Source organism: Corythoichthys intestinalis, chromosome 18, assembly GCF_030265065.1.
Source record: "Corythoichthys intestinalis isolate RoL2023-P3 chromosome 18, ASM3026506v1, whole genome shotgun sequence".
Taxonomy (NCBI): domain Eukaryota; kingdom Metazoa; phylum Chordata; class Actinopteri; order Syngnathiformes; family Syngnathidae; genus Corythoichthys; species Corythoichthys intestinalis.
Window position 1 is genome coordinate 15,228,693 of NC_080412.1, and position 26,800 is coordinate 15,255,492.

At 38.8% G+C, this 26,800-nt stretch overlaps 4 protein-coding genes across 5 annotated transcripts in view; 3 read left to right on the forward strand and 1 right to left on the reverse strand.

The window, feature by feature from the left end:
• Positions 1–385: 385 nt before the first annotated feature.
• Positions 386–6,877, forward strand: ube2g1a (ubiquitin-conjugating enzyme E2G 1a (UBC7 homolog, yeast)). Its single transcript, XM_057820893.1, has 6 exons — positions 386–613; positions 2,660–2,762; positions 2,889–2,986; positions 3,387–3,565; positions 3,643–3,762; positions 5,660–6,877. Exons 1-5 carry the CDS (start codon positions 568–570, stop codon positions 3,727–3,729), a joined length of 513 nt encoding a protein of 170 aa, XP_057676876.1. The 5' UTR covers positions 386–567; the 3' UTR covers positions 3,730–3,762; positions 5,660–6,877.
• Positions 6,878–8,064: 1,187 nt separating this feature from the next.
• Positions 8,065–24,464, forward strand: ankfy1 (ankyrin repeat and FYVE domain containing 1). The gene is made up of 25 exons (XM_057820720.1): positions 8,065–8,187; positions 9,548–9,755; positions 10,821–10,939; positions 11,521–11,656; positions 12,903–13,026; positions 13,269–13,418; positions 13,609–13,774; positions 14,037–14,241; positions 14,340–14,408; positions 14,510–14,712; positions 14,799–14,896; positions 15,279–15,480; positions 15,564–15,662; positions 15,786–15,939; positions 18,445–18,613; positions 18,703–18,821; positions 19,877–20,033; positions 20,123–20,323; positions 20,393–20,569; positions 20,859–21,006; positions 21,988–22,078; positions 22,150–22,274; positions 22,339–22,485; positions 22,836–22,926; positions 23,002–24,464. Exons 1-25 carry the CDS (start codon positions 8,178–8,180, stop codon positions 23,132–23,134), a joined length of 3,501 nt encoding a protein of 1,166 aa, XP_057676703.1. The 5' UTR covers positions 8,065–8,177; the 3' UTR covers positions 23,135–24,464.
• On the reverse strand, positions 10,320–26,734 carry LOC130906402 (neuferricin). Its single transcript, XM_057820721.1, has 5 exons — positions 25,789–26,734; positions 25,153–25,293; positions 24,786–24,972; positions 24,562–24,709; positions 10,320–18,589 (listed from the first exon to the last, which is right to left on the reverse strand). Exons 1-5 carry the CDS (start codon positions 26,042–26,044, stop codon positions 18,566–18,568), a joined length of 756 nt encoding a protein of 251 aa, XP_057676704.1. The 5' UTR covers positions 26,045–26,734; the 3' UTR covers positions 10,320–18,565.
• zzef1 (zinc finger, ZZ-type with EF hand domain 1) overlaps positions 25,939–26,800 on the forward strand; it is a 46,219-nt gene continuing 45,357 nt past the window's right edge. The window contains exon 1 of one of the 2 annotated variants that reach the window (XM_057820717.1): positions 25,939–26,721. In XM_057820717.1, coding sequence (XP_057676700.1) covers positions 26,320–26,721 — 402 coding nt within the window. In that variant the 5' untranslated portion in view covers positions 25,939–26,319. The remainder of the gene's footprint in view (positions 26,722–26,800) is intronic. The other variant, XM_057820718.1, reaches the window with a different exon arrangement.

Consider the following 26,800-nt stretch of genomic DNA (forward strand, 5'->3'; position numbering starts at 1 on the left):
AAAACAGTGTCATGGTTGGCCGGTCAATCGGTCTACCAGTTCTCCAACTTAAAATACGCTTCATGAGGTACTTGTATTGCTTTATTGTAGGTTATAGTAAGCTAGGAGAAACAATATAAATAGCTAACCTATTCATAAACGGTCACAACATCGTTGTAGACATGTTGTAAACACTGGTCTTATTTAAATAACACGCCAAAGAAAGTCTTTTTTATACATGTGTTTATTTTCAGATTTCAACAGTAAACGTTCACACATTTTCAAATAAAAAACCTGAAATGAGCTAGTCACTAATCTCGCCAACTATTTCACAGAATTTGAGACGCAAGTATTTGCCAGAAGATGGCAGTAACGTACAAAGGATCACACGTGCTGATACACTACGTAACCAAAGAAGAAGAACAGTTCCAGCAAAGAGAGCTGCAGTCAACGGCGACGAAGAAGAAGAGATGTCGAGAATGCTAAAAGAAAAATAAAGGAGACGGAGGCTTGTGCAGTAAACGAGAATATAACGCTGTTACCTCGGCATACTACTGTTCACAATAGCTGCATTACATTGGCTGAGCTATGACAGAGCCTCAATCAGCGTTGTTACTCAGGAGACAGCTCGCAGGTAATTAAACATTTGGCGCTAGCGGATACTGTCCGACTTGCTAATGAACACTTAGCTGGGACTCAAACGACGGTGCTGGCGTAAACTGCCCTCAGATACCACTGATACGGTGTCATACACTACTGAAATGTTCAGGAAATTGTAGGGCATTAAGAATTTAATTCGGTAGCATGTGTAAGATATTCTCAGGGCTTTCATTATTATCAATAAGGGCATTACACCACTATATTTGAGAAAATTATTTAAAATTTAGTCCAATGTTTGTTTTTGTTTGGGGCTAGCGTTAGCGTTTTGCTGTTTACATGTACCTTATCTGACATGGACTAAAATGAAATATATTTCTGAATGATGTGATAGCAACCTATGTTGTTAACAGTGTGCATTTAAAATGTTGGAATATTTATATTTACATTTTTTAACACTACTGGCAATCTCTTGTTAAACTAGGAGGTGTTTTTTTTGTTCAGACAGTTTTAATTCTGTTAAACTGAGACCCCTTTTGGGCCATTCTTATACTAGTTAGATCATGTACGGGCTCAGCTACTCTCTTTAACCCCAAGGAGAAATTTGACACTGCATTTTTTTTTAACCATCACTAATTTAGGACCTGAGAGTGTCATCATCAAGTATCATCTTACAAAGAGATTTCTTTAACGGAACGTGACTTGTGTCAGATCAAGCTACGCTAACAAAAATTTTGAATATCAATGGTGTTTTACTTTTTGGCGTTCGTGGGTAGGCTTTAAGTCATGTATGTTATTTTAGTGTCTTAACCTTTGGTGCATTTACTTTGAGGAAATCACATTTGAAATTTGCCTTTGGTGTTTCTGGTGTTCAAGAATTACAACGGCACACTTCATGCTATGATAATGTAAAAAAAAAAAAAAAAAAATTAATCTATTGTTATTAGAGCTCGACCGATATACCGATTTTTGGAGCCGATATTCATTTGCAGTAAAAGTTAAAAATTGGCGGGAAAAAAAATTGAATAATGCAAACACTGAACTTCATTGAAATGCCTTAAAACGTGTTTATTGAATCAAACAAATGGAAAATAATTGCCCCAGAAGTGCCTGAATTTGAGTTTTCTGTCTGGAGCTTCTGACACGGGAAAACTTCCTCTTACTCTCCAGTTTGGGTAAGGACAGCTTCTTCTTCGGAGGCTTTTGACTTGGGTGGTGGCGTGGTTCAATGGTAGTGTAGTCGTTCCCTAAACCAGAGTGTGGGTTCGATTTTCCGCCCTGAAGACATCATCTAAGTATCCTTGAGCAAGATACTAAACCTGCTCCTGGTGCTGCGTCACCAGTTGGTAGAGGAGGATATAGTGTGAAGCACTTTGAGGGCCTCAAAAAGGTGGAAAGACGCAATACAAATGTAACTCTTTTTACAATTACTATTTAACCATTCCGAGGACGGGGTGAATGCTAATGCAGGAGACAGTAAGCAGGAGAGCGAGGAGCGGCTGCATCTGAGCCAAAATAACTGTTTTAAATTGTTTTTTTTTTTTTTCATATCAGCCGGTCGAATTAAAAAAAAAAAAGCCGATCCTGAGATATGTCAAATTTCCAAATATCTGCGCCGATAATCGACTTGGCCGACAATCGGTCTATCTCTAATTGTTATGCACAATAAGAGCACCACTCTGATTTGGCAGGGAATTTATTAGGTTGAAATTGTACCATAATTGTTGTCTTTGACGCTCTGATTTTGCAGAATCTTTGTGAAAGAAGCTTCAGTCCAGATGTCTTGCTCTTTCAAATTTGCTCTGTTTAGTTGTCATCATCCCCAACGTTTTTCTTTTCTAAATAGTTTTTAAAAACTTTTTTTTTTCTTGTGAAATTGTAGATTTACTTGTGTCATCCTGTATTGCTGTGCAGCTGTGATATTACTGCAAAATACAATTAGTAGGCCAGGTAACTGCAAAATGCCTAATGCAACCACTAAGCAAGATTTTTTTTTAACAGATACTATTGCGGTGTTAAGGTGAAATCAGTGAGAACTTTGAGAATTGCTGACATATAACTTTTGATATCTTTTTCTCTCTAGAGCTCAATAAAAACCCAGTAGAAGGATTCTCAGCTGGACTGATTGAAGATAATGATCTTTACAGATGGGAAGTTCTAATAATCGGGCCACCAGACACACTTTAGTAAGTCATCACCTTTTAAATGTTGTCTGTCTCTTGTCAATTCAACAGATAGGAATGATTTGAACTATTATTGTACTGATGTTGTTAGAGTAATTCTTCTATTTGGCCTCTTTGTAATGTTCACAGTGAAGGTGGTGTGTTCAAAGCTCATCTGACATTTCCCAAAGACTACCCTCTCAGGCCACCGAAAATGAAATTTATCACAGATATCTGGCATCCTAATGGTAGGTACAGCAAGGAATGTACAATGCGTTTGCAAAAGTACCTGAATTTAAAGTTGTTGAAGTTTGGCTTTTATCGTTCTTCAAGGCTTTCTTAACTCATTCACTGCCATTGATGGCGATATACATTCAATTTATTTGAATTGGGAAATAATTTGCTGACAGCGAATGAACATCGCTGTCGGCCTTCCCAGTTCAAATCAATTGGACGTCAGCTAGTGATGAACTAATTTCAGTTCACAGCTGAAGGATATAGCCAAACATGTCCAGATTAGTACTGTAATTTGAGAATACCTCTAACAAAAGAAGAAGAATCCTCCAAATAATTAGTAAATCAAAAATGTTTGAATAATGACTGGCTGGTCAATAATTGTTTCCTCTTGTTTGTTTTTTGTTCTTGTAGTTGACAAGAATGGAGATGTATGTATTTCTATTTTACATGAACCTGGGGAGGATAAGTATGGCTATGAAAAACCTGAAGAACGCTGGCTTCCCATCCATACAGTTGAAACTATCATGATTAGTGTTATCTCCATGCTGGCAGACCCAAATGGTGACTCGCCAGCCAACGTGGATGCAGCAGTAAGTTCGCTGGTTGATGACAGAAAGTTATGAATCAAAAAAGCATATTTGACTAAACTTTACCCTTTTTTTTGTAGAAAGAGTGGCGGGAAGACAGGCACGGAGCATTTAAAAGAAAAGTTGCACGCTGTGTACGGAAAAGCCAAGAGACTGCGTTTGAGTGATATTTAGCAAGGATCTAGGTTCATGTTTTCAGGGCAAGTATGCTGGATTCTAACCCTTTCTTAGAAGGACACTGGTGATTTGTGAAAATGTATATACAACTCATTTAAAAGTATGTCATGTTCATTTTATTGTATAATTTCTTATTAAAGCTCTGTTGTCTCTAAGGAAAGAGTGTATTAATACTCCAAGTAGTTAAAGTAGCCTGTATTTTCTCTTTCTTTAAATATTATTATTACTATATATATATATATATATATATAATTTTTTTTTTTTTTTTTACATTTTACTTAACTTGTTCATTGCCATTGACACTGATAGATGTCCAATCATGTGGCTTCCAATCATCTTTCTGCTGTGAATTTTTACTTTTTAAAATTTCAATCCATTTTCAACACCGCTTATCCTTGTCACTGTTGCGGGGTGCTGGAGCCTAACACAGTTCACACCTGGCGAAAGGCAGACTACACCCTAAACTGGTCGTTCAGTCAGCTGCACGCTGAAAAAAATAACTGGTGGATTTACTTGATGAAATCATTGTAACAATTCGCACTTTTATTAAGTACATTTTACTGCTTGTAAACTGAACTTAATATTGCAAGCAGACTTGCGTTTTGGATTTTACTGCTTGTGAACTGAACGTAATGTTGCAAGCAGTAAAATTTACTTAATAAAAGTACGTGCAAATTGTTGCAATGATTTTATCAAGTAAATCCACCAGTTATTTTTTTCCTGTGTAGGGAACACGCAGACTACCATTCACATCCACAATCAGACCGTCACTGTGTGAGAATTGATCCCAAGCCGCCTGTGCCAAAGTCAGGCAAATGCACACTACACCATCAGTGACTTAAAACATTGTTTACCCCCCAAAATAAAAAAAAAACAATAGTGGGCTGCTCAGAAAATGGAAGTAACATGTTTTACTCAAATACTGTACTGCATAAACTAAGCTGAACTTTAGTTTTACTCAATGCACCATTTAAAAAATAAAAATAAAAAGTTCTTTACATCTGTGTTGCATGGCGTCATACAACATCTGGCACCAATGACGTACTTTTGCAGCTCAGGATAATTAAACAACCGATTTGAAGTCACCCCAATTTAATTCTTCTCTCTTGGTTTAAGATCGTCAGATTTGGGTGCCTACTCCAAAATGTATATATTGCTGGTCCGGACCAGAAATGTTGCTTTACCAGTGTTTGGGATCATTTTTTTTCAAGGGTATTTGAAAAAAAATAAGAAAAAGCAACGCAAAAGGTGTATTGAATCTGATGCTTATAATAGCATCAATACTATTGATGCTATTCTGATCTCAGAGCCTAGTCTTGGCTCTGAGAAACCGCAATTTCCAAAGCCAAGAAGGACAATCTTGCTTTTAACTCATTCACGGCAATTGACAGGGATAGACGTCAAATCCATCTCAACATTGAATGATCATGTTACAGTGCCGTTGATGGTGATAGACATCCAATCTATTATGATTATCGCCATCGATTGCAACTAATGTTAGTTTATGAAATAAAAACCATTTTCAAAGTAGGAGGGTTGTTGATGTGTTTCCTTAGTTTCAGTGTCGTAAGTGGTTGTAAGTTTGTTTTTTTGTTTTTTTTTCCCAAGCAACTGCTTCATTTGTCGCTGTCAATGTCTGACAATGACTTAATGGTGTGGCACAATTCCTCATGAGACCTATTAATGTCTTCTTTGGCAAGGTGGAACCTATTCAGGGCATGTCTTAAATCTTTTTTTTACCATTGTTTTTGAGTAGGTCTGTTATGCTGTTAGTTTGGTTTGTGTTTTGGGGAAATGCTGAAGAAATGTAGAATGTACTCATGGACCGTACATGGCCTCGCCTCACATAATTAGGGTGGACTATTACAAGCGCTATTCTGTCTTGATAATATCTGTTATGTGTTACATGCTTTTCCATAGGTCTCCAATTGAAACGCGACACGGCACCGTTTCCTGTACTCTTCCACCATTTTACCAGGATCGGCTTCTATTTTGGCAAGAAGAATTTGACTGGCTCTTCTAAGCTGCAGTAGAACATTACAGTGAATACCACGGCTCACAGACAACCACCAAGCAAGTGCCAACTGAACATAACAAAACAACCCAGAAGAAAAATAACACTTGGCAAGTCAATGAACTGCTTTAACATTCAGGAAGATATTGTAAAGAAATGTAAATAGTACAGACTAAACCGGATAATATATAAACTCCCTGTCCATACTTAATGCACTTACTCTCAATGAATTGTGCTGGCCCGGATTTGTTCTCCCACCCACCCCCCTCTCAAACATGGGCTCTGTTTTGTTTTTTCATCAGGAGTTCTTAGATTGGGGATTACAATGTTGTTGTGAAGAGCTTGATTGATTCAAGCGAATGACACAAGTTGTGTCATTTCTGGCCATGTTTGGTGTTTTTCATGAATTCTTTAACCACGTTGACAGCCTAACTTAAAATGTGTTCCTTAGTGATATTTTTTTGAAGCTATTAAAAGTCTAACCACCCCTTTGTTTTATCAACAAGCAGAGCAACATAATTATTCATTTTGTGCATGCGCAATTTTCTTTTGTACTTTTGCAAAAGTGCCTCCAGATATAAATGCTTGGCCGCAACCTGCATCGATCAAGAAGCAAATGAAATGTTGGATAAATATTGGGGGAAAATGTATATGCAGTGTATGAATTGGGATAATGAAGATACAGGCAATATAAAAATGCAATTTCCCCATTTTAATGTAGCAATAAATCTCAAAATAATTGGTACGTGCATAGTAAAATTTAAAGTTCTTCAAAAATAGCAAATTTTAGTAGCTACTATATTTTGGTCAGTTCTGTCCTTTGTAAATTACTGTGCATGTGTAGCTTTTATGTTTTTTAATTTGTTTTTTTTTTATAGGGGGTCTTTGCAGAATGTTTCTGGCATTTTGTTTCTGTTTGTCCATGCTGTGTCTGTGTCATTTTGCTTTACGTTTTTTTTCTTTTTTTTCTCAGTTTTTGTCCCCGTCAAATCCAACCATCTTTTTTTTTGCTCACTGAACTGTTCCAATTTTTGGACAATGTACAAAGACAAAATACTGTTGTATATTTTTCATGTTATGAAGCCTGTTACCTGTAGTGAGCTCTTCTATTATATTTTTTTCCCAATATTTCTGTGTGTTTAAGTGATTCTTTTGTGTTCTGGGTGATGCATGAAATACACAGCATCACTGAGATAGTTAAGTAAAACAGTGTTGAGACATTTGTTGAATATTAAAAATTCACAATGTTTGATAATATTTTAAACGTAGCGTTAAGTGAGGCACTGTTAAACTTAAAATGCACATTTACTGTATTTTCCGCACTATAAGGTTCATTGGAGCACATTCAATGAACGGCCTATTTTAAAACTTCATGTATAGGGCGCACTGCATTATAAGGCTTAGTAGTAGTAGTATAGCAGTATAAGTGTGGTTGCCTTTACATTATGCATCCTCAAGATAGAGTTGAGCTAAATGGAATGTCATGATTACCCAATATTGATCCATTTACAGTATATAAAAGGCACATCGGATTATAAGGCGCACAGTCAGCTTTTGATAGCATTGAAGGCTTACAGATGCAACTTATAGTGCGGAAATTATGGTAATCATGAATGCTCATTATGTATTTGTAGACAACTTAGTCATTTTGATACAAGGCTATTATAGACACATACAGAATGCCTTGCTTTCATTATAAGGCTTATATATGGCTTTCAATTTTTTGGGCTCCGGATATATTTGTGTTTTTTTTCCAGTATGGCTCTTTCAACATTTTGGGTTGCAGACCCCTGCCCTAGTCAAATTGGAATAGATCTCTATCGATGTCAATTGTATCAATCTACACCTCACGCCAACACAGGCTGCACAGGTTGTTATAATTTTGTCCACGAATGATCAACGAAGTGATAAGAACAAACAGAATCTTTTAGGTAGCTCCCAGGTTTAAAGCACATTCCTAACTTATTGTCTGCAGAAGGTGTATGGCTAAGTAGATCCGCACTGGCGCTTTGAAGCTGGACCTTACTTCAACCGCACTTCATGTTTTTGGTCTAAACCGGAAGTTCAGAGCAGAAATGATCAAAGATGGCGCTGCCCATGTTACGCTCAGGAAACTTGTCGATACCAATTGAAATTAATTTGAAGTCTATCACTGTCAAAAGCAGTAAACGAGTTAAAAACTTATTGAAGCACCACCCGGCAAAAAAAAAAAAAACTCAAACTCTGTATTTTTTTTAAAAAAATGTATATAAGTTCCTCCAATAATAATAACAATGACAATTGAATAATGATTATTACTGTCATTTCTAGTCACGTTAATTAATAATACAAGTGGGTGCCTTGAACGCAGCAGTTCCGCCTCCTATATTCTTCTTGGTTTTATCGCGAGAACACTGTCCGGTCACGAAGCTAACGCGGAGCAACATGGCGGAAGGTATGAGATTGAATTTTTTTTTAGGGGTTCTGTCTGTCCACTCCCTTTTTATTTGCAAGACGTGTTTTGAAGGATGGTTTTACCAACTTGGCAATACGGTTTTAATATGTATGTTGAGTTAAATTGTCATTGGCGAACACCACGGCTTAGGTATTGCCATGTTCGGCTTGTAAATGAGCAAGCTCTTATCTGTAGCGCTCCGGTTGATATTGCTAGCAATTTTTTTCCACCCCTTCGATTTAATTAAATGTCTGAGCCAAGACTGACAGTCGCCTGGTGTTGTGATAAATGTCTTTTGTACTTTTGCAAAAACGTACAATGCATGTAGAATTTGTTACGAGAAGTTATAAAGTTCGCCTCAAATGACCATTAAAATCCATTGCCTGTCAGAAAATGAAGATGCTGTGAGGTGTTGCTCAACTGAGTACAGAGACGTTTTTAAGCACAGATATTTATCTATTCCTTTCCCGAGTAATAAAATGGGGTACCGAATTCTTTCGAGTATGGACTATCCACGATCGGTTCCAAACTGACCACCAAACTATTGTTGTAAACATTGAACTGCACATTTGTTAATTATATGTTTTATGAGTAGACATTGTTTTTATTCAAAGTCAGTTGAACTCGATTTGGGCTTTGTTTTTGTACTAAACTTGACAACAAATTCTTTACTTAGTTTTGAAATTCTGAGGGGGAATTTTGGCTGGCATTGTTTTGTACCCAACTGGTTTGTCTTCAAAATTCTAAGATTAATATAGGCTTCAGTACTATTTTCTGTATATTACAGGAGCTGTGCAATGATTCATGTTAAGCTGCTGCCTTTATAAAGTACCAGGCTTATTTTGCAGTAGTTATCAGATGGATTTTATATAGTGTCTTGCTGTCACATGACCAGTTGCATTGCCACTAACGGTTTACAAGGCGGGACAAAGTAACTAGCCATCTCAGCACTTTTTCCTCTTTAAAAACACTTTTAGTGTTTTAAAGGAAGGAAATGGGCCCCAGTGGAACTTAGTGGAGCGGCTGAGTCATGTTTTAGAGTTTCAACATAAAGAGCTATAGAAAAAGTATCAACTAAAAGAAGCACTCTTATTGATGCCTTTTAATTCTTCTGTGACATATATATACATATACAACACAGTTCCTCAGAATACACTTTGGCAACCTTAGGTGCACTGGGACAATGTGATGCCGAGGCATTATGAACATTTATTAATCATTTGTTGGATTGGATACTAAATAATCCCTCTTGTAGTGCCAATTAAAATTGTATATTACCCATTTAGAGCAGGATTTTTGGGGGGTTCAATTTCAATTATATTTTATCTTACATTGTGTGTTCTCTGTCATCCTGGCGCAGAGGAGGTGGCCAAGCTGCAGAAGCATCTGGCCCTGCTGAGGCAGGAGTACGTCAAGATGCAGCAGAAGCTGGCTGACACGGAGAGACGCTGTGCTGTCCTTGCTGCTCAGGTGTCTGGCCCGTGCTCCACCAGCCCAGCATCTGCTGACACCTTTATCAGCCGGCTTCTGGAAATTGTGTCGGAACTGTATCGACAGGAACAATACAGGTGGGCAAAGGGCTGGGTGATATGGCCTTTAGTAGTTATCACGGTAAATTGAGCAGATCTACCTCGATAACAATAAATGACGATCAATTCGCCCAACCGGACTGTTATATAATTTGAAAATCTGAATAAATGCATGAAATACAAATTTACCATTTCTCATTGATTTATTTACCATCTTTTAATTTAACATATTTAACAATTGTACATTCAGTGTAAACATTAAATATATACAAATATCTTGTAAACAATAATCATTCAAGTACAAACATTTAAAAGGGCTAGTATGACTTGAGCAATGTACAACAATGAAACATTTAAGATTTTATGATGGTAGTAATGACACAGAATAAAGCAAGCACATACAGAAAAATAGCTGTGGCCATTAAACGGTCACAGTAAAGGCTACACTCATGGATTATACTTTATGCTGAATGCTGAGCTGATCCATTGTAAACGCCATCAGAGAAATCACACACACATACTGTACATACAAAATAACTCGACATACTGAATGCTAATTGCTGTCCGTGCCAAAAGCACTGCTCACGCATCAACTCATTGAATTCAGCCGCTTCGACAACGTTGGAGCCGCTGTCGTTGTTTATGGTGACCTCACGTCCCACACAGAGCGCATTTGTTTCCATTACTATGCCAAAATGTCTGACATAAGCGAAACGTCTACAGGTGGTAGCCATTTAACTATTATCCAACTCCATCACGTTCACTTGTAGCGTTAGCACACCATTTGATAGCAACATGCTTCTATTTGTTTTTACTAATTGGCACCTGACTTCACTCGTAAGCACACAGATGGAACTTTCTTAAAGGGGAATTTGCATAGCTGAACAACACATAGTCAAAACAGGCTGAAAACACTTTAAATGTTTTCGTTTCATTAAGAAAACGAATTTACCCACATGGTCAAAATTATGTCATGAAAAATCTCTGGTAAACTGCCCGGCTCTAGGTTGGCATCTTGATTTGTTCTAGAGAATAGTTTTTTTGTTTTTTTTTCCTAATTCGCCATCTAAACATGTCTCTGTGTTTCTGTGTCCTTCCTTGCAGTGATTTGAAAGTGAAGATTGATGGGGATAGGCTCAGTGCCCATAAATTTGTCCTGGCTGCTCGCAGTGACGTCTGGAGTCTCACCAATATGGCCAACACCTCTGAACTGGACCTATCTGGTGGGTGATTGTGGTACTGAGAGGCAGAAAATGACACCAGAGTCCTGGTTAACAGGAAATTAGTAGTCGTTGTCATTGCAGTGTGTTTGCACATTAAGATGGCAAATGAAATAGGCATTGTTTTCTGATTGACAATTTCTTAAAAGCCAAATCACACTTTTGACTTTTAATAATCACGATAAATCAATGTTTGTAAAAAGACAACTTTAATATGTGTGTATAACATGTGGCGTCTAGTCTGCTTTTATTTTGTAATGCAATTTTTGCAGCATTTTTTCCTGAGTGGGAAGAATTATGTAATTTAAGGTTTGACACTCATGCAAATTGTGGACAAAATGAATTTAAAAAACAAGGTATTATAATTCATTTTGATGTTTCAGGTTTCGGTTTCAAACGAGCATGTTCATTTCAGCGCATCCCTAGCATAAATGTTAATGGAGGGTGACGAACATTTCCTCAAAGTCGCGTTCCCACAAGACTGTTAATGGTGTGATTTGATGGGTCCATTGGATGTTCCAATATTGTTCTGAGAATTTTAATTGGTCGCTCTCTAACTTTCACTACATAAAAAATGTCTGCAGATTGCAAACCTGAGGTTGCCATGGCGATGTTACGCTGGGCATACACGGACGATTTGGAGCTTAGTGAAGATGACGCATTTCTCATTGACTTGATGAAGCTGGCCAACCGCTTCCAGCTTCAGCTTCTCAGAGAAAGGTCAGCCTGTCACAAATACAGAAGGTCCTCAGTTTATGAGTTACGAAGTTATGAACGGCATGCAATCAACTAAATTGCTCGGTTGCAAAAGAATGCATTGTCATATGGCAGAAGAAGCCATGCTCAAATACCACTGTACGTTTTCGTTTTATTTTATTTTTATGTTCTCTAAAAGTTTTTCAAAACTTTACGTCGCTGCAGTAGGAACAGAAATTACCAACATATATTCATAGCCACTGTACTGACCAAGATGTGTTATACTTTTGGGTTCAAAACTGTATTCAACCCATAGTTTGCTAGCCAGCACAGATGCACAATAAATCCCTTTTCCAAGTTGGGTCATGTGACATTCACATCCCTGCCAGAGAGCAGCTGCAATGCTGCTTTTAGTTGACAGCAGAGGGTGGTATTGGACAAAATGGCGGCCCCCTGAGATTATTTAGATGTGCCTGTTTGTTAGCCTGTTACACCAGACTCACCGTTGTTCCAGCTATTGAGTCTGGCCACCATTCAGCGGATAAAATTTCCGGGGCGGAGCAAGCCACAGCAAACAGGCAGCGGAGTGGACCAATCATCTACGGACGGACGTGACGTTAGTAAAGCGACGAGGGACTTGTGCGCGGAAGTAAACATATGAGGAGAGCGGAGTTTATTCAACATGGCGAGCGCGAGACAGACTGTTGTCAATGACTTATGTCGATGTGTTTTCGGTAATTTAAAACTGATTTTACCGTGGATTGGAACATATTCTCGGCTCTCCTGTTCGCCATCTGTGTTGTTCTGGAGACGACTTTCGACGCGGAAGAGTGACATTGCTCGTTAAGAACACGTCACGCAAATAAACAAATCTGATTGGACGGTTGATTTTGTCTTTGCTCGAGAGGCCGTTAATGGGCTGGGTCCCAGACTATTCTCACAGTGTTTGAAAAATACTGGGAGAACAGTCTGGCCGTGCGAGGCAACCGGTTTATTATTCCACTATCAGAATATCAACATGAATGTTGTGACCTTTGCCGGCACATAGAAAAGATTCTTGAAAAAAATAAAAGTTCCCCTTAAAGATTGAAAGCGATGAATTACAAGGTGGAGAGGCATTTATGAATGTTACGAATGAAATTGATGCAGCTTTGATATTAGATCCTGCAGACATGAATGGACAAGCGCAAGTTGTTTAATATCATTATCCAGTGAATATATTGTGATATTCGTATGTGACACTTCCATGCTTTTCTGTGCATGGTGACAGGTGTGAAAAAGGTGTAATGTCCTCGGTAAATGTCAGGAACTGCATTCGCTTCTACCAAACAGCTGAGGAGCTAAATGCCACAACTCTGATGAACTACTGTGGAGAGATCATAGCCAGTCACTGGGTGAGTTCCCTCCAAAAAAATAAAGTAGTTCATATTAGCTCTTGCAGTGCCACTGACGACAACAGATGTCCAATCATGTGGCTCTTTTCATCTTTCTGTTGTTTAAATGAGTTAGTCACTAGTTGACGTCCAATCCATTTGAAGTGGGAGGGTGGTTAACTTCCCACTTGGAGTATTGGATAGATTGGACGTCTCTCACCGTCAATGGCAGCCAATGAGTTCATGCAAAATGTCTTTCTTAGGATGATCTGAGGAAAGAAGATTTCAGCACCATGAGTGCCCAACTTTTGTACAAGATGATAAAGTCTAAAACAGACTATCCTCTCCATAAAGCCATCAAAGTTGAGCGTGAAGATGTGGTTTTCCTTTATCTCATCGAGATGGACTCACAGGTCTGTTGCAATCTCTTGCTTCTTAATAATCTCTTTTCATACTTATGCTGTAAATTTAAAGCATTTGTCACGAGTAGACACAGTCTGTGGTAGCTATTGAGTTAGAAATTCCTGAGTTCGGTGAGCTACTTAAATGCAGGTTAGAATTACGCTTTTTTTCTGAGCTCAAAATTGTATTTGTTGTTGTTAGTTGCCACGCAAGTTGAATGAACTTGACAACAACGGTGATCTAGCTCTGGACTTGGCACTTTCCCGAAAACTGGAAAGTATTGCCACCACTTTAGTTAACAGCAAAGCGGATGTGGACATGGTGGACCAGAGCGGATGGAGTCTTCTGCATAAGGCAATCCAAAGAGGTGGGAAGTTACACGCCATGTTTCTATTTATATTCAGTATTTATTTTTGCCTGGTTCGCGCCTCCCAGTCAAAATGGATTTGACATCTAGTACCGTCCATGGCTGTCAACAAGTTAAATGTTTATATGGGTTGGCTAACATAATGGCACTCCCCTGCTCTACATCGGTGCTGCAGCCCTCAAAAATACTTAGTCAAACATGTACATCAGTACTCATGTAAACTCAGCTGTCTTCCTTCATTACAGCGTTCCTCTTTTTTCAGGTGACGAATTTGCCTCAGTCTTCTTAATCCGTCACTCAGCTCAGGTGAACGCCGCTACTGTGGGAGCGGTGGAGACCCCTCTCCACCTCGTTTGTTCTTTTAGCCCCAAAAAACACTCAGCAGAAGTGATGAGTGGCATGGCAAGGATTGCAGAAGCTCTGCTCAAAGCTGGAGCCAATCCCAACATGCAAAACAGCAAGGGCAGGTCAGTCACATGTTCGATAATCTTTTTCTTACACAAAAGGGTTTTTAAAGCAAGACTTTGACATGGTTTCAACTATTTTTTTTTTTTTACTATGTTAGAACTCCCTTGCATGAAGCTGTAGCTTCAGGAAACGAGCCTGTTTTCAGCCAGCTACTACAGTGCAGACAGTGAGTTACTTTCTGCCAAGAAATTGAATATGCGTCTTGACAAATAGCTCTTAGTATTGTACTTATTACTACCAAAGCCTAACTTTGTTAAATGCTATTAGGCTCGACTTGGAACTTAAGGACCATGAGGGCAGTGCAGCTTTGTGGTTAGCGCTGCAGTATATCACAGTTTCTTCAGACAACTCTGTAAATCCATTCGAGGACGATGCTCCCGTTGTCAATGGCACCTCGTTTGATGAGAACAGCTTTGCGGCACAGTTAATCCAAAGAGGGAGCAATACCGATGCGCCTGACTCATCAACAGGTGGGGGTTTATTAATTTTTCGTTTTTTAGTAGTTTTGTCAAAATGGAGGCGAACTTTTATCTAATTTTGATTTTATTTTCAACAGGGAACTGCCTCATTCAGAGAGCAGCTCGTGCAGCCAATGAGGCAGCTGCTCTTTTCCTAGCCACTCATGGGGCAAAGGTCAATCATATTAACAAATGGGTGCGTATGACACATCTATGGGTTATCGCGAAATGAATGGAATGCCCATTTCACAAAGCATCTCTTACATTTGCTGTTTGGACAAAAAGTAAACTGATGCTTTGCATATTATTTATTTTATATTTGGTTTTTTTTCTTTTATATTCCAGCCAGCAACTAATTAAGCAGATATATCACAAAATCCTTCAACCAATCTGTAATGTTTTAAGGCGGGCTTATGGTGCATTTTTTTCATAATTTGAACTGGTTCTCAAGTTTCTAAAACTCTCCAACATTCTTTGATTAAAATACACGAAGGATTAGGGATTACGACATACCCTAATATGCACTTCTTATCCACATGCTTGGTCATTTGAATTTGATGGATTGTATCCAATTCCAGGGGGAAAGTCCTCTTCATACAGCTTGTCGCTTTGGCCTTGCAAGTCTTACAGCAGAGCTGCTCCAGCAAGGGGCCAACCCCAACCTACAGACCCTTAAGGCTTTGCCTGATGATGCACTTGGTGTGGCTTTTCAAACCCCCCTGCATATGGCCATTGCTAACAACCACCCAGATGTGGTCTCTGTCATCCTTGAGCAAAAAGGTCATATATTTTGTATACACGAATACCATTTTTCTGTTATTTTTCTTTAGTCAATCAACCTATTTCTTTTCTTTATGTTGCAGCAAATGCACTTCATGCCACCAATAATTTCCAGATCATTCCAGACTTCAGTCTCAAAGACTCTTTGGACCAGACAGTATTGGGCTTGGCCCTCTGGACAGGTAAATTGCGGTGTAATTAAAATTAATGCTCCACGCAGTTGTTTCTTGACACAAGTATGCAGTCTCCTCGGGTCACAACCTTACCGACTGCTTGTCTTAAATTGGACAATTTGCTCTTGTTAGGTATGCACACAATAGCAGCTCAGCTACTGGGCTCAGGAGCTTCAATCAATGATACCATGTCCAATGGACAAACCCTACTTCACATGGCTATCCAAAGACAGGACAGCAAAAGTGCCCTTTTCCTTCTTGAGCACCAGGCAGACATCAATGTGAGGTAACTCCCTAATGAGAAAACGTTGATGCAGTTGTACTTGTTTTCAATCTACTTTTGGAGAGTTTAGCTTTTTATTAGCACTCTACAAATAGATGAAATTGAAATGATTCCTTCATTTACCATCCGGAAACACAAATGAAAGTGACAGAACACCAAAATATAATTGTTAAGTAGTAATAATGAAGTACAAAGGGCATGTCTGTGAATCAATAGCAGATTATTGTTATTAAAGTGTATTACAACACCTGGGGAAATGCTAATATTCCATTATTTATCCATAAACTCATGCCTTTTGGATTCATATCATGCCACTTCGTGTAATTACACACATCGTGTAATTACACACATCGCAACACCAAGAAAATGATAGAAATTTGGATCGATTGTCAAACTAAAACGACCGGCGCCCGAGATTCCGGAAATCTAGCATATTTTGTGCGTGACGTCACAACTAGGAAACACAATTTTGTTTCTAGTTGCAGCGACGAATCCGACGTAACGAACGTTCTTCTAATGATGACGAGGAGAGTTATGAACCTTTCTTTGGTGTTTTGGGTTATCAATTTGAGCCCAAACGAAAGCCAATGCAGCGTAATGAAACGATCATTTAGGGGAGCAATCACACTGATGAAACACCGGCAACAGATCGTGTGGGAAACACCGAATGGTTTGTTTTGCATTTCTTTTTGTGAAGCTGATACACCGTGACCGCAAAATAATGTATAGAATAATTATCATTTATTGTGCTATCATAGGTTTTCGCTCTGCCAACAAACAGAAATATGAATGGGATTAGAGGATTTGTTGTATATATTTTACGAGCGATAATTTATACATGTGTCCAGTCCTATATCCAATGTGTGATATGTTTTTTTATTATAAAAGAGTACTCACTCTACCCATTTCGAGCTTGGCTGCTCCCCTCCTTTGCTTAGCCTGGGGTGGTCTCGTCAGTGCCAGTCATCGTCCTCTTTCTTGATATCTCGGGACATTTAGGTGGCTGCGCGTGTATGGTGGGCACCGCATCTGCTTTCAGCAGTAATTTCTTAGCAAAATTTGATTTCATTTGTCCATAGTTGGAATAGCTTTCAGATGTAAAATTCGCACCACACAAAACCGTGCCTGAGGCTGGGTCTGCAAAATTAGCCCTTTTTGCATGGACGAACTTTACTCATTGTCTGCGTAATCCAGCTCTTTTTCTTGCGTTCGGGAACTCATGGGTACTACATTGCGACAAATGACTATTTGTACACCATATAGCATGACAGGTTTGAACCATTTTAGCGATTTTTTGATAAAACATGAACACAACTCTCTCGTCGATAAACAACGATGGCACCTGCCTCGACCTTTTGTTTCCTGGCTGTGACGTCAAAGTTCCATTCGGCTGTTTCCGGAGTACTTTCGGAAATGTTCGTAATTTTCGATAATTGCTCTTGAATGTGATTTATTTTTTGTTAACTTTATTAATATTTGTTATCTTGTCACATAACGGTTCTATTGATATCTCACAGCCCCTTAGTATTCTCTTAACATTTTGAAAATGGTTTCAAGTTAAATACTGTATTTTTTTTTGTTTTGTTTTGTTTAATTTTACTTTGTTGTGCATTATTGAAATGGCAGTACCAAATACAGTGGAACCCCTCTTACAAAATGAATTGGTTCTGGAAGTAGTTTCGTAAACTGAAATATCACATGTAGAGACATGTTTTCCATGTTAATGCCCTAATCCGTTCCAACCCCCGCCCCCTCCCGAAATTCAGCCGTAATTCTTTTATTAAGCATAAAAATGCATCAAAACATGTACGTAACAAATGCATGTTACAATTACATTTTTGCACAATTAACATAAAATGAGAGTTGTGTATAATGTAAAAAAGAATAAAAGTTAATACACGTACAGCTGTCTGAACACCTCATGGCCTGAGGGGTGAATGAAGGGGATACTGGGATACACACATACACATACAGTAGAGGTCCCTCCTAGCCAATTGGATGCCAGGGCGGTGCTAGGCAGTAGCCAATGGCAGAGCAACTATATGTATAAACGTTCAGTAAACTGTGGGACTGTACCATACTGTATTTTTGTATTATCTTTCATACACTGAAATTTCTTTTGTAACGAGGCAATATTTTCTCGTTGAGGCGTCTCGTTACCTGAAAATTCCGTAAGTAGAGACATACGTTAGTAGAGGTACCACTGTAAATAACAAATATTTTTGTAATTCTAAGTATTAAAAAAATCATATTAAAATAGAAATAAATAAAATTTAAAGAATAAAAATCATAATAATAATTGGCTTAATTTTATTTTTTACATACCATAATGTACAAAAAATATTATTTTGAATAATACATAGTTTCAGTTTTTGCCTCTGTTCTTCATATCCGGCTTCCACCAAGAATTTTTATTTCTGTGGTAATTTAAAAAAAAAAAATTTGCAGATGGACATTAACTGGCAGATTTAAAAAATGAATGTCGAAAAAATATTGTGTCCCTGTTAGGACCCTGGAAGGACAGACAGCACTGCAGTTGGCCATCAGTAACCAGTTGCCATTAGTGGTGGATGCTATTTGCACAAGAGGAGCCGATATGTCAGTGGTGGATGACAAAGGGGACCCTCCATTATGGCTCGCTCTGGAGAATGGCCTGGAAGATATTGCATCCACACTTGTGAGATGGGTGTACATTTTTGGAGAAAAAAAACACAAAGAGTATTTGTTTTAAAATGTAATTTAATATCGCTTTTCTTAACTGCCAAGGTTCGCCATGGCTGTGATGCAACAAGCTGGGGCAAAGGCCCTTCAGGCTGCCAACAGACCTTGCTGCATAGAGCCGTTGATGAGAACAACGAGGTCTCTGCTTGCTTTCTCATCCGCAGGTCTGAAACTACAGTAACTTCACTTTTTGGAAACTTCAAACACAGTCTTTGTACATGGAGCGGAAATCCTTAACTCTTGATCATTGGCTGCCATTGACGGCGCTAGATATCTAATCCATTTTCACTGGGAATGTATTTGTTTTTATTGATTTTAATTTGATTAAGTTGTTTTTAAATAACATTTTATTAATTCATAATTGTAGAGATGTGACCGGAAATTACTTTGAGCCAGTAGTGTTAGCGAGATAGCGTCATCCAGCGTGTTGCTTCTCGCCGTGTTTTGATGACGCCATCACAAAAGCGCTAAGGTTCTTCACACTATTCGGTGGTAAACTTTCAGTCTTCAAAACTGAAAACCAATGATGCCTTCTTAGCTATTTTAGGCCGATAATTTTCGGCGTGGAAGTGACGGTCACATCTCTTCCGATAATGCATTTTTATCTATTTTCGGCAAGTAGTTTTTGGCACTGAAGTTTTCGGTCACATCTCTACATAATTGTATTTATTAAAATAATAATAATAATAAAAAAGATTAATAATATTCATTATTCACCTCCTGTACCGCATCTCCTCACGAGGGTTGGGAAGGTGTTGAAGCCTATCCCAACTAACTATGGGAAGGGTACACCCTGAACTGGTTGCTACCCAATTGCAGGATTCTTAATAATAAAAAATAATACTACTAGAATAGACACCTGCAGTCCTTACATATTTAGTAAGTTAAAAAAACAAAACCACTAAGCTTCCACATTAGTGGCCATCACATTTTGGGTCAAGTTGGCCACAATTTTAACATTTCATATACCCACATGGCCTGCGTGAACCATAATCTGATGTCCTCCTGTATTTGGATGAGAAATCTATATTTTTAATTACCAAAAATTGTCACTAGCCCTACAATGGTTTAAAGGACTGGTCAATAATTTCACCACCAAGATCTCTGTATATACTCACATATATAGTTTACTGTGAGGTTTCTTGATTTCATGCTGTACCCAATTTAATTTTTCTCTTTCCAATATGCATCCTAACAAATGTATTTCATGCCTGCGCAGTGGTTGTGATGTGAACAGCCCCAGGCGGCCTGGCCCAAATGGAGAAGGGGAAGAAGAAGCCAGAGATGGACAAATGCCTCTCCACCTTGCCAGCAGCTGGGGCCTGGAGGAGGTTGTGCAGTGCCTTCTAGAGTTTGGAGCTAATGTTAATACGCAGGTGATTCTCATAATGGTGCATTTTGATTTCTTTAGCGCAAAGGAAGGCATTCATGGCCTTTTGTTTATTTATTTATTTTTTTCTTAAAGGATGCAGAGGGTAGAACTCCGATCCACGCTGCTATTAGCAACCAGCACAACGTTATTATACAGCTTCTGATTTCCCATCTGGACATACGTCTTAATATACGGGACCGGCAAGGAATGACACCTTTTGCCTGCGCCATGACGCATAAGAACAACAAGGCAGCAGAAGCAATCCTCAAAAGGGAGCCTGGTGCTGCTGAGCAGGTACGAATGAAAATGAAAGTCATTGTTGAGGAACAAATCCCAACATTCCTGATTTTTGCTTCTGTTTAGGTTGACAATAAAGGGCGTAATTTCCTCCATGTGGCTGTGCAAAATTCAGATATTGAAAGTGTCCTGTTCCTCATTAGTGTGAAAGCTAATGTCAACTCCAGAGTTCAGGATGCCGCTAAGCTAACCCCTCTCCACTTGGCTGTGCAAGCTGGATCCGAGATCATTGTCCGAAACTTGGTATATTATTTTCATTCATTTGGCTTCTTTAACTCTTTCATTGCCATTGACGATGAGAGACTCCCAATCATGTGCCTCTCAAAAAAACAAATTAAAACTCTTTTAAATGAGTTTATCACTATTAGAGGTCCAATCCATTTGAACTGGCAGGTCGGCAGCAAATGAATGTGCCAGCGCCTCGCAGTTCAAATGGATTTGGAAGTCTATCGCTGACAGTTAGTAAATATTTTCAAGAAGTTGAAATTCAATTATGTTTTTAATGAGACATTTTTCGTCTGTGGTTCTCCAGCTGCTTGCTGGAGCCAAAGTAAATGAGCTGACTAAACACCGGCAGACCGCCCTGCATTTGGCTGCTCAGCAGGACTTGGCTACCATTTGCTCTGTACTCTTGGAGAATGGCATTGACTTTGCTGCTGAGGATGAGAATGGCAATAATGGTATAGTAAATACAATTGTTTAATTTCAATTCATCTTGTAAATCAAATGTAGAATTTTGATTTTTTTTGTTGTTGTTTTTTTTTTTTTTTTTTTTTTTTTTGCCACAAACGTCTTACAAATGCTTTGCTAACCATTCGAGGTTAATTAACTAAACTGCTCCTTTATTACAAATACGTGGACTAGGACATGACATTTTGGGTCCTGTAGGCCACATTATTAACATCTTAGTAAACAAGTGGGGCCCAAAAAGTCATGTCCACATATGTGGATGACAGGTATCAATAATAATTGTATATATTTTGTTTGTAATCATTATTGTGTCTTTTAACACAAATTTTTGTATTGAATAAATAATTTATACATTAAAAAATGGTAATAAAAACAAAAGTAATGAAAATTAAAAAAAAAAAAAAAAAAAAAGAAGAACACATTGGTTATAGCCATCAACAACGTTCAAAAGTTGATGTAGTTTCTAATTTCGTAGTATTTAACTAATCTCCTGTCACTGACAAAGATAGTTGCTCAATTTATTTGAACTGGGAGGACTGGCTGTGAATGCTCACATTTCAGTGCCATTCACGGCACTAGATGTCCAATCCCTTTTGAATGAACATTCATTTGCCCCTCCCAGTCAATATGGATCGAACGTTTAACGCAGTCAGTCGCACAAAGGATTAAATAAAAAATATTTTACATTTAAGATAATGTTGCTCAAAGCAGAAAAAACTTTTTTTGTTTTTTTGCTTAGTTAGGTAGAGTAGCCAAAACCTTTTATTCAAGTAAGAGTAGCATTACTTCAAAATAATATTTCTCAAGTAAAAGTAGTCATCCAAAAAGTAAAAAAAAAAGTACAGTATTTGGTGAAAAGAATATTCAAATAATGAGTAACATTGAGAGTAACTGCTTACAATGTTTTTATTTTATTTTATTTTTTTTTCAAATTTCACTCCAAAAACTGATTCTTTGTGTTTCATCCACAGCACTTCACCTAGCAGTGATGCATGGCCGTCTTAACAATATAAGATCCCTCCTCACAGAGTCAAACATCGATGCTGAGGCCTTTAATCTCAGGTACAACCCAAAGTCAATTTTTATAATGAAATGTTTACAAGTAATTTAATTTTTTTACACCCAAAAATTAGGGGTCAGTCGCCCATGCACATTTTAGGCCACTATGGGAAAGAAAATGCTGCAGCCATTTTTGAATTGTTCCTGGAGTGTATGCCCGAATACCCTTTGGACAAGCCAGATAATGAAGGAAACACAGGTAGAAACCAGAGTTAATCGGTTGTTCATTGTAAACACATTGACTCTGATGTTTTTATTTGCAGTTTTGCTCCTGGCCTATATGAAAGGAAACGCTAACCTGTGCCGTGCCATTGTGAGAGCTGGTGCTCGCCTTGGAATCAATAATAATCAGGGCATTAATATTTTCAACTACCAAGTAGCAACAAAACAGTTGCTTTTTCGCCTTCTCGGTAAGTCAGTGTAACTTTGAAAATTTTAAAGTTTGTTCAATGCATTTTTCACTTAAAATATACACGCTCATTTTCATTTAAGGAAAAATGTTTGTTGTCAAATGTTATCTGTAATTATCTTATCGAGATGATGCAGTCGTAGAATTTGTTATTGTTATATCATACAGCACTATCGCCAAAATGATATAAAACTTTACATCGACATTTTGTATGTCTATCATTATTATCGCCATAAACAGACCTGATCCTATGATACAGATGCTCTGTAATAAGGCTGAAGCCATATTAGCAGTTACAGAAAATATTTTTATGACCTAATATTTTTTTAAACCTTGCACACTGCTACATAGATATGCTGTCCAAAGAGCCCCCTTGGTGTGATGGGTCCAATTGCTACGAGTGTATTGCCAAGTTTGGAGTCACAACTAGGAAACATCACTGGTTAGTAGCTTGACCTTTCCAAGTATTTTTTTTAGAATCATTGGTTTGTCACACTTCAATGTCCTTTCTCTCCAGCCGTCATTGTGGGCGTCTCTTGTGTCACAAGTGCTCTATAAAGGAGATCCCCATCATCAAGTTTGATTTAAACAAACCAGTGAGGGTGTGCGACATCTGCTTTGACGTACTAACTCTTGGTGGAGTGTCATAACAGTCGAGCAGATATTCCCTACCTGCTAATGTTGGCCTGGTCGGGGGCCCAACTTTGCAGTTACTGGCAACAGCATAAGGGACATCTGTAACAGGACATACTAACGAGTATTTCAGGCGATTCTGGACCAGTGGCTTTCGTTTGATAATGTCCAATTATGTGGCTCTTTCTCATCCTCTTGCTGTGAATTTCAATGAGTTCATCAATAGTGAGACGTCCAATCCATTTGAACTAGGATGATGGCAGCTAATGAATGTTTGTTCATTTGCTATCAACCATCCCACTTCAAATGGATCAGAAGTCTAGTGCCGTCAATGGCAGCCAATGAGTTAATAGATAGCAGTAGGACTGTGGTAATTTCTTAACTGCAATAATAATGGTAAATTCTTAACTACATAAACGGTCGTTGCAATTCAATAATGAACATTAATTACTTAAACACTGTTAGCAAAATGTTTAACTAATTATTTCAGTATCTGCAATCTATGCTGCCACCTGCCCAGCAGCATGATTTGTACGCTCGTGCTGTCAAAATGCAGTGTAAAACTCGACTCACAAGGTCAGTATGATATGGACTCTTTCTCTTGTGGCTTTGTATTGTATTACCTGAATACATTATGAAATGAAATACATTTTTTCAGACTCTGAAGCATAACATGGACATTTCAGTTTCACTTGCGTGGCGCAAAAATGGCTGAGCTGCCCAAAAATATGAAATCATTGATGAGTGGGTTGTTTGAACCATTATTGATACGTTTGGTGTGTATAAGCACGAACAAGCAATTTTGTATGCCTCTGCATGTACTATAATTTGTAGCATTTCAGGACAATGTCCTTTCTTCGAAATCAGTCAATTTAGGAGTACATTCCAGTTTTGACTTGACCATGAGGTCCTTGTCGCCACAATGATGCCTCAAGTCAAGTTGTCTTGACCTGACACATAACCGCCATTTTGATTTTCTAAGCCTAACAGGTGCACTTTATAAAGATCATGTGACATGTCCAATAGTTTGAGGGGATGAGAATGATAGGGATGGCCGATTAGTAAGGCCTCTTTAAGTATTGTTCAATTGTACAGATAAATGTGTAATATTTTTTGACCACTGCTACCATTTTTGTACTTAATGCAGTTTGTGATTGTCATTGTGACAGACTTAAATCCTGCCTCTGTTAATCTTTTATGCACATTCTAAAATCTTTTATGCACATTGTATTGTATCTGTATGCTCAGATATCTAGCCCTTCTCTTCCGAGTGTATCCTTTTAGAAAAAGGAAGAACAACTTTACATAAAGGTCATTTAAAACAATGTCTTTGTCCCCACAGTCTGTTCATTTAATTTAAACCTCCATGCAGGAAGCACAAATGTTTTGAACAACTGTCCATTAAAAAAAAAAAAAAAAGTTATGCTACTATAGCGCAAGAGACCTCATGTGTCGGGCAGCCATCATATTCCTGCAGGTTGGGGTTCTCGTTGGCTGTAGATGGATCTTCCACACAGACGCAACGGGACCCACTCGCACCTACTGAGAATAATTTTCGCGGGACACCAGTCCAACTTCTTTGAATTCCACCACTGTTGAGAAGAGTATAAAAATGCAGTCACAAAACTGCATCTCTGATATTTGTACATGCTTCCACTGTTTATTTACCTCTGGGTGGAGCACCAGACTCTCCCTCCCCTAGCTGTACTCCACTGTGAGTTACAGGAAGGGTAGTAAAGCATTTCTGCTTCTGTCTTTGCTTTGAGTTGCTGGCCTTTTACAAGCAATGATTCAACATGCAATAGAAACGCTGTGGGTTTTCCACTTTTGGAATAGAACCGTCCTATCACCAAACCTGGAGAGAAAATATTTTGAAGTGAAATGAAGATTCAATGGGTGCAATCGGTATACAAAACGCTACATTCCATCTGTTAATGACAATTGTAATGGAAAGTGGACTGTATGTACACGCCTTAGAAACATTCACATTCCAGCTGAAAGCTGCACAATACAGTATTGTCAAAACAGTACTCACCTACACTTTGATAGGTCCTTTGATAAAAGAGCAGCCAGTCAAACAGGGCTACCACCTGTAATGGGGACAAGCTGGACACATCATCTGTCAACCCACTTTCTGTAAAATCTCCTGTGATGAAGGCCAGTGATGCATCCTTTCCTAGGTAAATAAAGATGCATACTTATTATCAATCTGAAGACCCATTTTCAGTTTAAGGTAATTCATCATTACAAAACATGGACAGGCTTTTTGAGAATTAGAGTTCAGTGAATGAGATAAAATAAAAACATGCACATGTGTGCTACTACTGGCGCACTCGCAGCCTACAGGCATTAATAAGTCTGAATGCCCTCTAATGGTAAATTCTCTCGATCGCTGCCACCCGCAGTCAAATCGGATTGGACGTCTGTCATCGTTAATGACAGTGGCACAATCACTCATTGCCAGCCTCCACTACTTGAAACCGATTTGATGTCTATCATTTTTAATGGCAGTGAATAAGGGGGGAAAATAGGCATACCTGTGCATAGGGCTGGTATTTACTTTCGCAAACAGCTTGGTAATACACTGCACAGCATATGACTACAGAAACATGCAATAATACATTTATTGTTAAAGATAACATTGTCAAATGCATACATTAATCGGAATCACCTGCCAAAAAGTGATATGCCCCACCAGGCCCATAATGCTTACGACCCTCGCGCACGTCAAACACCTGCCCGAGTATGGCCAGGTAAATACCCTTGCTGCCTTCTTTGCCGTCGTACAACGACAACTCGTGGCTATTCAGGAGTGGCCTCGGTAACTCCTGTCTAGATTTACTTCCTGATTTCAACCACCACTGGCCAGGAAGGAAAAGCGCTGCCAAGCACGCCGATAAGATTGACAGTATTACATAGCAGAGCATTGTTTAAATGTTTGCCAATATTACATAGCAGCGCATTGTTTAAATGTTGATGCTGTAATTTCCGACATTTTCATTGACCCATTAGCGCCTTCGCAGATACTTCCGTAAACGAAGAAGAGATTGGGCATGCGCATATGGCTAACGTAAACAACGTTTCAGGCAAGTCCACCACGTACTGTACGTCAATGCGGTAGTAGTGTAGGTTAGTAGAAACATTTTTTGTACAGTCCTGTAAAAGCGACAGTGTTATTCGGTGAATCGTACGTAAAACAGTCATGGGCAACGCAGAGAGCGGCGGCGGGGGAGGCAGCTGCGACGACGAAGACATGGGAACGGATAGCCCCGGTTTGGCGGAAGACAGTCCGGCCTCTGCGGCCACTGGTGTCGGAGGCTCCGGTCCCGGGAGAGGCGGAAGGCGAGCACCGAAGAATGTTTCTGTGGCCGCTGGTGGGCCCCCAAGCCCCGCCGTCTTCTTCGAACAAGTGAAACTGAGAGAAGCAGCGGCTCGTATTAGCGACTCGGGAGTCGTCATTCGGGAGTCTGTCCTAGCCGGGAATGAGGTAGTCCTGGTCCGGTGGCTGGAGGAACGGTTAAACCGTGGAGAAGAGTCGGTCAATGTTGAACAGTTTTGTGAGATGTTGGAAAGCAGGGATGCGCCCAGAGATGAATGTGAAGAGGTAGAAGCTAACTCATCACATACATCCACACAAAATGCCTATTTACGCAGTGTCTATTTGAGCATGGTCAGTCATTATT